At 34.3% G+C, this 10,549-nt stretch overlaps 1 protein-coding gene across 2 annotated transcripts; it reads right to left on the bottom strand.

Moving 5' to 3' along the window:
- Positions 1 to 3,749: 3,749 nt before the first annotated feature.
- On the bottom strand, positions 3,750 to 9,534 carry LOC111403863 (calmodulin binding protein PICBP-like). Of its 2 annotated transcripts, none has more exons than XR_002704569.1 (4): positions 9,012 to 9,534; positions 6,446 to 8,396; positions 4,430 to 6,152; positions 3,750 to 3,981 (listed from the first exon to the last, which is right to left on the bottom strand). XR_002704569.1 is itself a non-coding variant. In XM_023032499.1 (4 exons), exons 1-3 carry the CDS (start codon positions 9,075 to 9,077, stop codon positions 4,486 to 4,488), a joined length of 3,684 nt encoding a protein of 1,227 aa, XP_022888267.1. In that variant the 5' UTR covers positions 9,078 to 9,534; the 3' UTR covers positions 3,750 to 3,982; positions 4,458 to 4,485. The 2 variants fall into 2 exon arrangements, 1 of the variants encoding a protein (XP_022888267.1); XM_023032499.1 differs by having other exon boundaries at positions 3,750 to 3,982; positions 4,458 to 6,152.
- Positions 9,535 to 10,549: the final 1,015 nt, after the last annotated feature.

Below are 10,549 nucleotides of genomic sequence, written 5' to 3'. Positions count from 1 at the left end.
AAAGATTGGTATGATTTCTTATGGATTAACATAATGATTTTGAGTGACTTTGTGAGACAATCTTGCATCGCAATCCTCTCCCTTCTGTTGATTCCGTGGTTAGTGAATTGTTGGCTGAAGAGATGTGCCTCAAATCTCATACAAATAAGGAGATAGCTCCATCATCTACTACTCCATCTATATTCGCAGTATCTCAGAGATCACAGACCATTAATCAAAGTAGGTCTTCTTCAACTGTTGTTCATGATGAATGTCAATTTTGTAAGTAGAAGGATCACTGGAAGGGACAATGTCCTCTATTATTGAATAAAACTCCACAGTAGCAACCCCAACGACAACAACAGTGGCCTCAACAAAAACAGCAGCGACAAGTTCTTCGACCCTGGAAATTTGAAAATCAACTACTTCAACCTAATACTACAGTGGCTGCACCATCTGTAGATCTACTCATGTTTGAGCAGTTTCAGAAGATTCTAGCAACACAATCAAATGCTACATCGCCATATGCAATGTCTGTCTCTTCTATAGATTTGTCATCTTCTAGTTCTTCAAGTATATCATCCTCTTTGTGAGTCTTAGATTCAAGGACTTTCTATCATGTCACCTAAGTTATCATTATTTGTTTCCTTATCTCCCAAATATTGTGTTAGTTGTAGCTACTGATAGTACTCATATGCCCATAACACGTGTTGGTTCTATTGATACACATAGTTCGTCTGTCAATGATGTCTACCATATTTCCAATCTTACATTAAATCTTGTTTCCGTTAGACCATCTCCAATCCCTACACCGAAATTTACACTATTTTGTACCAAATTTTGCTCAAAATCTTGTACAAAACTAAAAATTATATCCAACCCATTACACCAAGAGTTGCAACAGATGAACAGTGTTTAGTCATTTTCTTCATTTCTTTTATTTTTAACAATTTTATAGCTAAAAAATTATTATTTATTTGATTTACTACTACATAAATTACTACATACATAATTACGTTTTGTTTACAAAAATATTAAATTATTTAATATACTTTAAAAATGTAATACAATTAATAAAAATACCACAACTAAGAAAATATGAAATTATATTATTGAAAATAGTAGTACATTTCGAATCTCAAAATTATGGTGCAACAATGTTGACCCAGTTTCGTAATTTAATTCATATATTCATCCCACAAATATTCAATTAATGCATTTCGAAGTGCAATATGAACATCTTTATCCTTGATTTGTCTATGACGAGCAAGAAATTGTTGGAAATGTTGATTTTCGTCTTCAACGAACTCAACTTCCGGAGTAGGCACTTCCATCCAATCTTGAATTGGTGCATTAAGATCACGTTCGTCATCGACTATCATGTTATGCATAATAATGCATGTCATTATAGCATGTAATATACGTTTGTCCCAAAAATGTGCCGATCCTTTTACAATTGCGAACTTTGACTCTAGAACTCCAAATGCACGTTCAACATATTTTCTATATGCTTCTCATTTTATTGCAAATAAATATTTTTTTTTTGGGAACCGCGTGGCTTATGAATCTTTTGTACAATGATAGACCATTTCGGATATATACTATTAGCTAGATAATACCACATGTTGTATTGTTTCTGTTGAATGACATATTGAGCCGATGGAGTAATACCTTGAGGAGATTTGCAAAGAGATAGGATCTCTCCTAAACGTTGATATCATTGTTTGAGCTCCGAAGTCCAACATTTTGGAGATCCATTACAACGTGCAAAATGGAATGGTGTATGGGTTTGAGATGCCCCAAGTCAATTATAATCCGGATATTTAATCTCTTTTTCTTCTTGTACTTGTTATGTGCAGGACCTAAAATCTCATAAGTTAATTGGAATTGACCATAGGCAGGTGGGACTTTATGTTTTAGAAAAGCTTAAAAAACCAGAAATTGCGGTTTCTAGTGTTGAATTATCATCTTTTCGTTTTGAGTCCTTTGTCTTCTAGCTTTTATTTATGGCATTTTCGTCTTGGTCATGCTTCAACATCTCGTTCAAAATTTGTAGTTTCCATAGGAGCATTAAGAAATTCGATCACATATGATATTTTTTATTGTAGTGGATGCAAATTGGCTAAATTTTTTCCATTACCTTCTAATAAAAGTATACCTGTTTCTGTTGCCCCATTTATTCTTGTTCATTCTGATGTATAGAAACCCTCTCCCATTACCACTAAAGAGGGTCCACGATATTATGTCTTTTATTGATTATTACACTCGTTACTATTAGGTTTTCCTTATGAAACGTCGGTCTAACTTCTTTAGTAGTTTCAGTACATTTAGAGCACTTATGAAAACTCAACATTCTGCTATTAACAAAAGTTTTCGATGTGATTTGGATGGAGAGTATACGTCTAATGCCTTTACTACTTTACTTGCTTCTGATGGAATCATTCACCAAACTGCTTGTCCAAACTCCAGAACAAAATGGTGTTATTGAGAGGAAATATAAACATCTTGTTGAAATTGCCCATTCGCTTTTACTCTTTGCTTCTCGTAGTGAATTTTGGAAAGAAGCAATTCTTGCTACTGTTCATTTGATTAATAGGATCCTAATGTCACACAATTCAAGTTTATCTCATTTTACGATGTTCTATCGATATGTTCATGATTATTTTTCCTTATGTGTCTTTGGCTCTACTTGTTGAGGGGAGATGTTAAATATATTTGATTTATTTAAGGGTAAAATAAACATTTTATATATCTCTTTGTAAGGCTATTTAACCTTTTTATTTTCACGCATTTTCTATTAGTTCATCAATGAAGAAGCCCTATCCTCCCTTTCACTTCTCTCTATATTTTGTATTATTAATTTAACCAAAAAAAAAAAGATAAAAAAAAAATAGAGAAGTCAATAAACTTATATGTTTTATTAAGAACGAAAACTCCATATTTATAGAGAAGAACTACAGATACAATGGTAGTAAGATTTTTACTAATAATCATATTTTTTACAACATTAACATCTATAATAGAGGTGAAATAATTAAAGGTTACACAGTGGCTGAGTTGAAACAGGCTGGACACTATGGCCAGGCGTTTGAACCAAAAATAAAATAAAATAAAATCTATTAAGCACATAGGTCAGTCTCGGCCTGGGACACTTAGAGACGGGTCTGTCTCAACCCGGCCTACAGGGAATAAATATTTTGTGAGCCAAGTAAAACTCAAATCAGCTTAGACCCATAAGCAAGATCTTTATGCAACCCAATCAGTTCCGACCAACTCAATTGACATTCCCTTCCCACATCTGAGAAGTAAATCCATCTTCTAAACTCCTTGTTTGGAAGTGATTATTTGAAAACCATATTTTCACTCACTCATTTTTAACCACACATTTTTCTAAAAATTTATTTTTCACTTCTTCCAAATAACTTCTTCCTAATTTTTAACTATATATTCTCCAAAATTCACTTTTCAACTCACATAAGCTGATAAGCACTTCCATAACACCTCACATTGTGTTCCCAATTACCAAAATACTTTCTCAACACTCGAACAAACAAACGGAAAGAGAAGCGACTCACAAAAACAGGTATACAGAAGTCTTGTATTTGAAATGGGTGGCAGCAGCACTCTCTTCCAAAGAAAAAATCCCAAATATCAAGGATTGATACATTTCACTAAACTTCTTTCTAATAGGGATAGTAACAAGATATTTTTTGGTATAATTTAGAAAATAAAATCTTGATTATGCTTCATCATTTACATAAAATGAAAGATTAAAAGAACAAAGGCAAACCGGTAACATTATTTTATCTCTAGAATACATGCACGACCAAGCAGATAACAGAATTGTCTTCTAGAAATTGTACATAACATCTGTAGTAGAATAATGAGATTCCCATAAACAAAAACAAAAATTGATGTCAAAGAATAACTAGCATAAAAACGACCATTTACATGAGCACTAACCAATTTATTCCAGAGGCACGAGACATCATCCTTACAGCATCTGCATTGAAGTATTTGAGATGATCAATTCCAGAAAGTTCAGTTTGATTAATATTATTACGATTGCTTTACTTGTAGAATATTGATTGCAGAAGAATAAAATACCTATTATAATTAATTGCGGAAGACTAAAACAATCAGAACAACCAGAGTACCAATTACTTGTAATAGTACCTTGTTTGGAACAGATTGTTCCAAGTGAAAAATGAATTTTTAAAGAATGTTTGGTTGAAAATGATTTTGGAGAAAATGATTTTAGAAAGATCTGTACCAAACAATTGTAGCCAACCCTATCGTTCTTTGTACTGCACGCTTTGCTTCAAAAGTTCACTTATAAGTACATAAATAAGTTTTAAAATAAATACTTTTTTTTTTCGTCAAAGTTGGAAATAAGCATGTACTTGAATGAAGGCATACAATCGCTAAATACTAAAATTACCATGCTTACTTTTTTTTTATAAATAGCAACAAATAACCTTGCATAGATATGCTTGATTTGAATCTTCATGGAGTTAATGGTTCTGGAAGTGGAACGACTGCTTCGAAAGCTTCAACAAGCATTGACACCCTTCTTTTCCGCGCTGGAGTTAGTTTTGTGACAATATGTTGGACTGCATAATCTAGCATCCATTGCTCAGCCTTTTTTCTCTCGTCCATCATTTCATGCCTTAAGTCAGCTTTCTCTTGTTTGGGATCAGGCATAACCGAGAGTTGTTGTGGTGGTTGCAGGTTAAGTTTCCTTGCCTTCTCTAATGCTTTTAAGGATCTCTTGAGGAGGATTAGCTTTTTCAGCTTGCTCCAGTTTTTGGACTTCAGTGGCTCGGGTCTTCTGGCTGACTTCATTTTCCAGTCTTGTTGATCAACTGAAATTCCACCTTCACGTGTACATTGTGTCTCATTTTCTTGGTTAAGACTTTCTGAGAACTCCTGGTCTGGATTAAAGTCACTTGTAACTGACTGAGTATCAGATGAGTCGTCTTGAATTTCTGGAAGAAGGATCTCATCTAATGCCTCTTGGACGAGTTTGACTGCATCAGACTTGGTAAATGCACTATTCAAATGGCTAGAAACACGGTTTTCTTTGACTGAGTCATCATCCGATTTGAGGAAAAAATCACCCTTGCTTATTTTAGGCAATTCATTACAATCTTCTACTTCATCATCATCTGTTCCATCAAGAAATTGGCTCCCAACTTTCTCAGCAATACCTGATACCACATGCTGATATATCGAATGCCACATTCTGATATGGTTTTGTCTTTCCAACTGGATATTGTGTGATCCATTCTTTGTCTCTGACTCTTTGCTATCAGATACGGTATCTTCTTGAAATCCTCTGAGTTCTGGCATAACTTCTTGGTTGGCCTCACCCCTTACTTTCGTTTCTAGCTCAAGCGTACCACAATGAACAGCTGATGAGATAGTATCCTCAGTTGATAATCCATTACCATCTAGAATCAAATTTTTGGATTCACCACTTCCATAATCTGGATCTTGAGTCTCTATGTTTCCAATGGTCGGGAGGAAATTACCAGTTGGAAACTCAGAGTTCAAACAAACAACTGTATCCTTTTGAATTCCCTGTAAATTGTGTTCAAGTGCTGTTTCACCATTATTAGATTTCAATTCAAAAATATCTTGGGCCTCTTTGTTTGGGCTATTTTCTTTTAGAACAGACTCGCCCACTTCATGGGTAATGCCGGCAAATTTTTGGCTATTATCTTCATTCGGTGTAACAACAGTTTCAAAGGCCTTTATTAGCACAGACACTTTCCTTTTCTGAGTAGGGGCAAGCTGACTGACTGCTTGGCGCAGTGCATAATCAAGCATCCACTCCTCTGCTTTCTTCCTCTCTTCCACTGTTTGAGGCCGTAGGTTGACTTTTTCCGATTCAGGGTCAGGCTTCAAAGGCAGATGTTGTGGACTCGTTGGATTAAATTTCCTCACTTTTTCTAATTCTTTGATGAATCTTTGAAGTAAAATCCATTTTTTAAGATTACTCCAATGTTTTGGTGCTTTCTTCTCAGATTTGCTTCCAAACTCTTTATCAGTTTGCACCATCTCTTGACCAGAAATATCATTATTGTTGAGACCTACCTCTTTCAAATCAGCTGGCGCATCACCCTCCGCCTTATCCGACTCACATTCTGTGGAACTTTCTTGGACACTACCTGTGGAAGTAGAGATCATCAGATCCTCCAGGTAAGTTAAAAGAGGTAAAGGAAACCTCCCACCCCCAAAAACCAGCAAAACGTACACACACAAAAATATCTATAATTGGTACAACCTAAGCACCGATGTTCATTAGATCATTTCTCTCAGAGTCGTTAATGGTACCAATTAATTGGTGTGCCATGTCACCGGTGATTTAACATAAGCTAAGGACGGGTACTCATTAGATTATTTCTCTATATATATACACACACACACATATGCAGAGAGAGAGAGAGATGCAGTTCCCTACCTTTGTGTTCATTCTTTTCAAAGAGTTCTTGTTCATGAGCGGTGTCGCTTGTCATTGACTGATCATCAGATGTCTGGTCTTGAACTTCTGGAAGAAGAATCTTCTCGATTGCTTCTCGGACTAGCTTAACTGCAAAAAGCTTACGGACTTCAATATCATCTAATTCATAATTGTTGTTCAGTATGCCCCTATCAGAATCAGAAAAATTCCTGGACGATGCTGAACTTTCTTTTGCACGCAATACATTGGAACCATCATCGTCCTGAAGTGGCTTGTTTTCAGATTCTGCAGCCATACTTTCTGCCATATGCTGATGTATCATGTGCCACATGCTGATATGCCTAACTTTGTTGAACTGAGTTTTGTTTTCTTCATGAAACCGAGTACTAACTTCTGAATTTTTAACGTGCACAACCTCACTAGATTCAGAATCTTCAGCGTGCATAACTTCAGCTGTGAATTTCCTTTCTGATTCAGGATTTCCATATTTTGAAGTTTGATCATCTGAAGTTGAAAACATCACACTGTTACTTTCTGTAACTTCATCAAAATGGTCTGGAGTTAATGCATTCTGTATGTTGGGTTCATTAAAATCACATTCTGCTCCATTAGAAGTCGCAGTCCCCTTATTGTCGGCACTAAATTGTTCATCTGCTTTTAAGGAAATGGAAGATGCAGCTGTATCAGAAAAATCAGTAGCTTTGTACCCATTCCCAAGATTTGAGTCGAGTACTTGAGGGCGTGGTAAGTCTACATCAGCTGTTCCTTTGGACTCATTTGGTTCCATTTTAATGCTAGAGCACTTCGAACATAGAATTCCTTGCTTTTGTGTACCATAATCCATGACTCGGTTAAGGCTCTCCCGGTAATTTTCCTCAGGGTTTGATGTTTCACCAAATGCAATTTCGACAAGATCTGACTCTTGAATGCTGCTGTACCCATCTCCAACTAGCTGAGTTTTGGGTGTAGTCTTGATCTCTGTACCAGAATCCATGACATATGAAGCACTAAGCCAAGGTGTTTCACTCATTTTTACTTCTAATGCACACGAACTAGAGGTATCCCCCTCATAAGAGGTGGCTATACTGTCACTCTCTCCTTGCACCAATTGCTGCAAATTAGAAATCATTTGCCCTTTCTGTAGATCTTTCTTTTTATCCCTAGAGCTTTTTGTGACAGACATGGAATCAGATTTGGGTTTCGTGCTCTTTTGTTTCTTCAACGATCGTCTTTTTTTGTACAAGAGGCGCTTTTGTGGAGGAACAGGATCATGGGCCTCATTGCAGTGTCCATGAAGAGAACAGTGATGGTATCGACAAACTTTCATTACTGAAGTCTTTTCAGACTCAACTTCCTCAGGAATATGCTCAACCTGCTTGGCAAACTTCGAGTCCTTAAGAGTGGAAGAAAATGTTGCTCTATCAACAATTAAATCCTGAGAAACTCGAGAGTATTTTAAGGAAGACCTCTTGGGTTTAAAACTCGTTGTCTTTATTAGAATTTTCACATTTCTAAGGTTCAATGCTGTCAATGAAGTTTGCAAAGATCCAACACTGGGTGAAGCCACATTTGATTGTGAAGAATGCGAACTGGTTTGATCAGTATTATCAAAGCAAAATTCAGAATTCTGCTGACTTTCCATAGAATTCGCCTTTTTCCCTTTCGAAGAAGTAGTTGCCTTCATGTAACGTGGTGTTTCATCAGATACTTCAAGCGAAGATTTCAGTTGAGGCGTTACTAGATCATCAGACATGTCCTTGGAAATCTGATCCACAGCTCTTGATCTAGCCCTTCTCCTGAATGTTTTTAGATTCCTAAAGTTTTTCAGTGTCTTCTTCTTGTTAGTTCTGTTCTTGATTCCCATATCCCGGTACGGACCAGGCAGTCCATTAAAAGCAGATCCCTGAGTTGAAGAACTCAATGAAACGTTTTCATCACATTCACTTCCAGCCTGATGACACAGATCATAGAAAACTCCAAATCTTACAACATGTTTAAAAGCTATTCAACCTTTAAAAAAATAAAAATAAATAAATAAATAAATATAAAAAAGGTTTAAAAGCTATTCGGTTTCAAGATTAGTATTACTCCAAAATCCCACCCCCTCCCCCAAGCAAATATATAGTAATAATAACCAATAAATAAATCTTGGGAATGCCCCCAAGATGTGCTAATTTGAAGAGAACAAAAATAATTAATTTTCACTTAAGAAGATATATAAAAATATAAATAAATAAATAAATAAATATAAAAAAGGTTTAAAAGCTATTCGGTTTCAAGATTAGTATTACTCCAAAATCCCACCCCCTCCCCCAAGCAAATATATAGTAATAATAACCAATAAATAAATCTTGGGAATGCCCCCAAGATGTGCTAATTTGAAGAGAACAAAAATAATTAATTTTCACTTAAGAAGATATATAAAAATAACACTACTTAAAGGAAATAAAGTTATTTTCTTCCGTTCATCATAGTTGTTAAATACCCAGAATCGAAAAACAATGGAATTTAATGCTTTAAATTCATAAAAATGGAATCAAAATCAATTTCAAGGAGTTGAACTTACAGGAGAATTTTCTTTCTTTTCATCAAAATTGCTTGTGGCCCTCTTGTAATCTGGCGATGAATCCATCAAAGTTGCTTTTGCTGCAGACTTGAATTATAAATCAAACAAAAACAGTTTAAAACACCGGTTCAAGAAGATTCAACTGTCATCAATGCCCAATCTGGGCAGCAGAATTTTTTTCGAATCTTTGCAAATTCTTGAGCGTATTTTTTTTTTTTTTTTTTTTTTTTTACAGAAACAAGACAACAAGAAACAGGGCAGATGTAAACTGGTACAGATCCAAAAAAAATTAAGATTTCGGGATTATATGACTGAAAATACTATAAAGTTTCCAAAGTTTGATTTTGTATTCAAGCTGGTTGGCGTTTCTTTTTAAAAATTACAGCAGCTTACGTCTGAAAAATGGTTGGAATTTGAACTTTAAAAAAAATTGGTGTTTGACTAAGTTGGCTGATTTGACTCACTCCATTTGCTGAAAGGGGTCGCAGTAATTAGACATTATAATTGGAATTTGACAGATAGCTTCTTGATTGATGCCATTTCTCCCCTTATGTCGTGCACATGCTGTTCTTATATTTTCTTCAAATGAATTATTCATATTTCGCAAATAAAATACATTTTTTGATATTTTTAAGAATGGATCCAAAAGCCTACGCTGGCTACCTGTGTCGGAATTTATTATTATTTAGAGCCAGTTTGACGACCATTTTGATAGAAAAAGAGTTTTGAACAATAATTTTTAAAAGAGTATGTAATTAAAAAGTCGAAAAAGTTTTGATATAAGTGTATAATATTTTATTGTGCAAATGTATTGTTAAAAATAATCATATATCAAATAATAAAATAAATTAAAGAATGGCAAATAGACACTTAATTTTATCAGCCTATGTACGTAGAAACGAATTTAGGATTGGAAAAAAAAAAATTAATTGTAAATTTAAAAAAATAAAATAAAATTGGACTTGTATGTGAAATATTCTAAAAAGAAGAAATATTTTTATATTAGAAAAAATTTAATGGGCTGTGGGCTAGTCTTGGCTTCTGCCACTCTCTATAGGTAGATTGCCGTTATTGTCAATTTTTTTTCTCCATTTAATTACACATTTTAAAGAATTATAATTTTTATTAACTTTTCAATTATATTTCATTAATTCTTATCTAAAATTTAATTTTTAACTAAATCAAATAGAGTGAAATATTTTATTTCCCATCTTAGGACATAGGTCAATTGTTGTCCTATATTTATTTCACGGATTACTCGATAGACTTAAGATATGTTTAAAATAAAAATAAAAAAATAAAAAATTTGAGGGTTGACATTTTGAACTGAGTTGTTACATGAACGACTTTATTAGCAATTAATAAGAGTTTTTAAGAATATAACGGCTTTCTACTCGATTAATAAATAGGCTTCTCATTAAAAACATTTACAAGAGCTTATTAATGAGTTAAGTTCGAAACGTTCATCCAAAATCTTAATTACTACATCCGTCCTATAAAGATAGGTTTGATTTTCTTTTTCGTTTCTCCCTAAGAGC

Source organism: Olea europaea, chromosome 11 (assembly GCF_002742605.1).
Source record: "Olea europaea var. sylvestris chromosome 11, O_europaea_v1, whole genome shotgun sequence".
NCBI lineage: Eukaryota > Viridiplantae > Streptophyta > Magnoliopsida > Lamiales > Oleaceae > Olea > Olea europaea.
The sequence above is the reverse complement of the archived record's forward strand: the minus strand, read 5'-3'. Positions and strand labels throughout refer to the sequence as shown.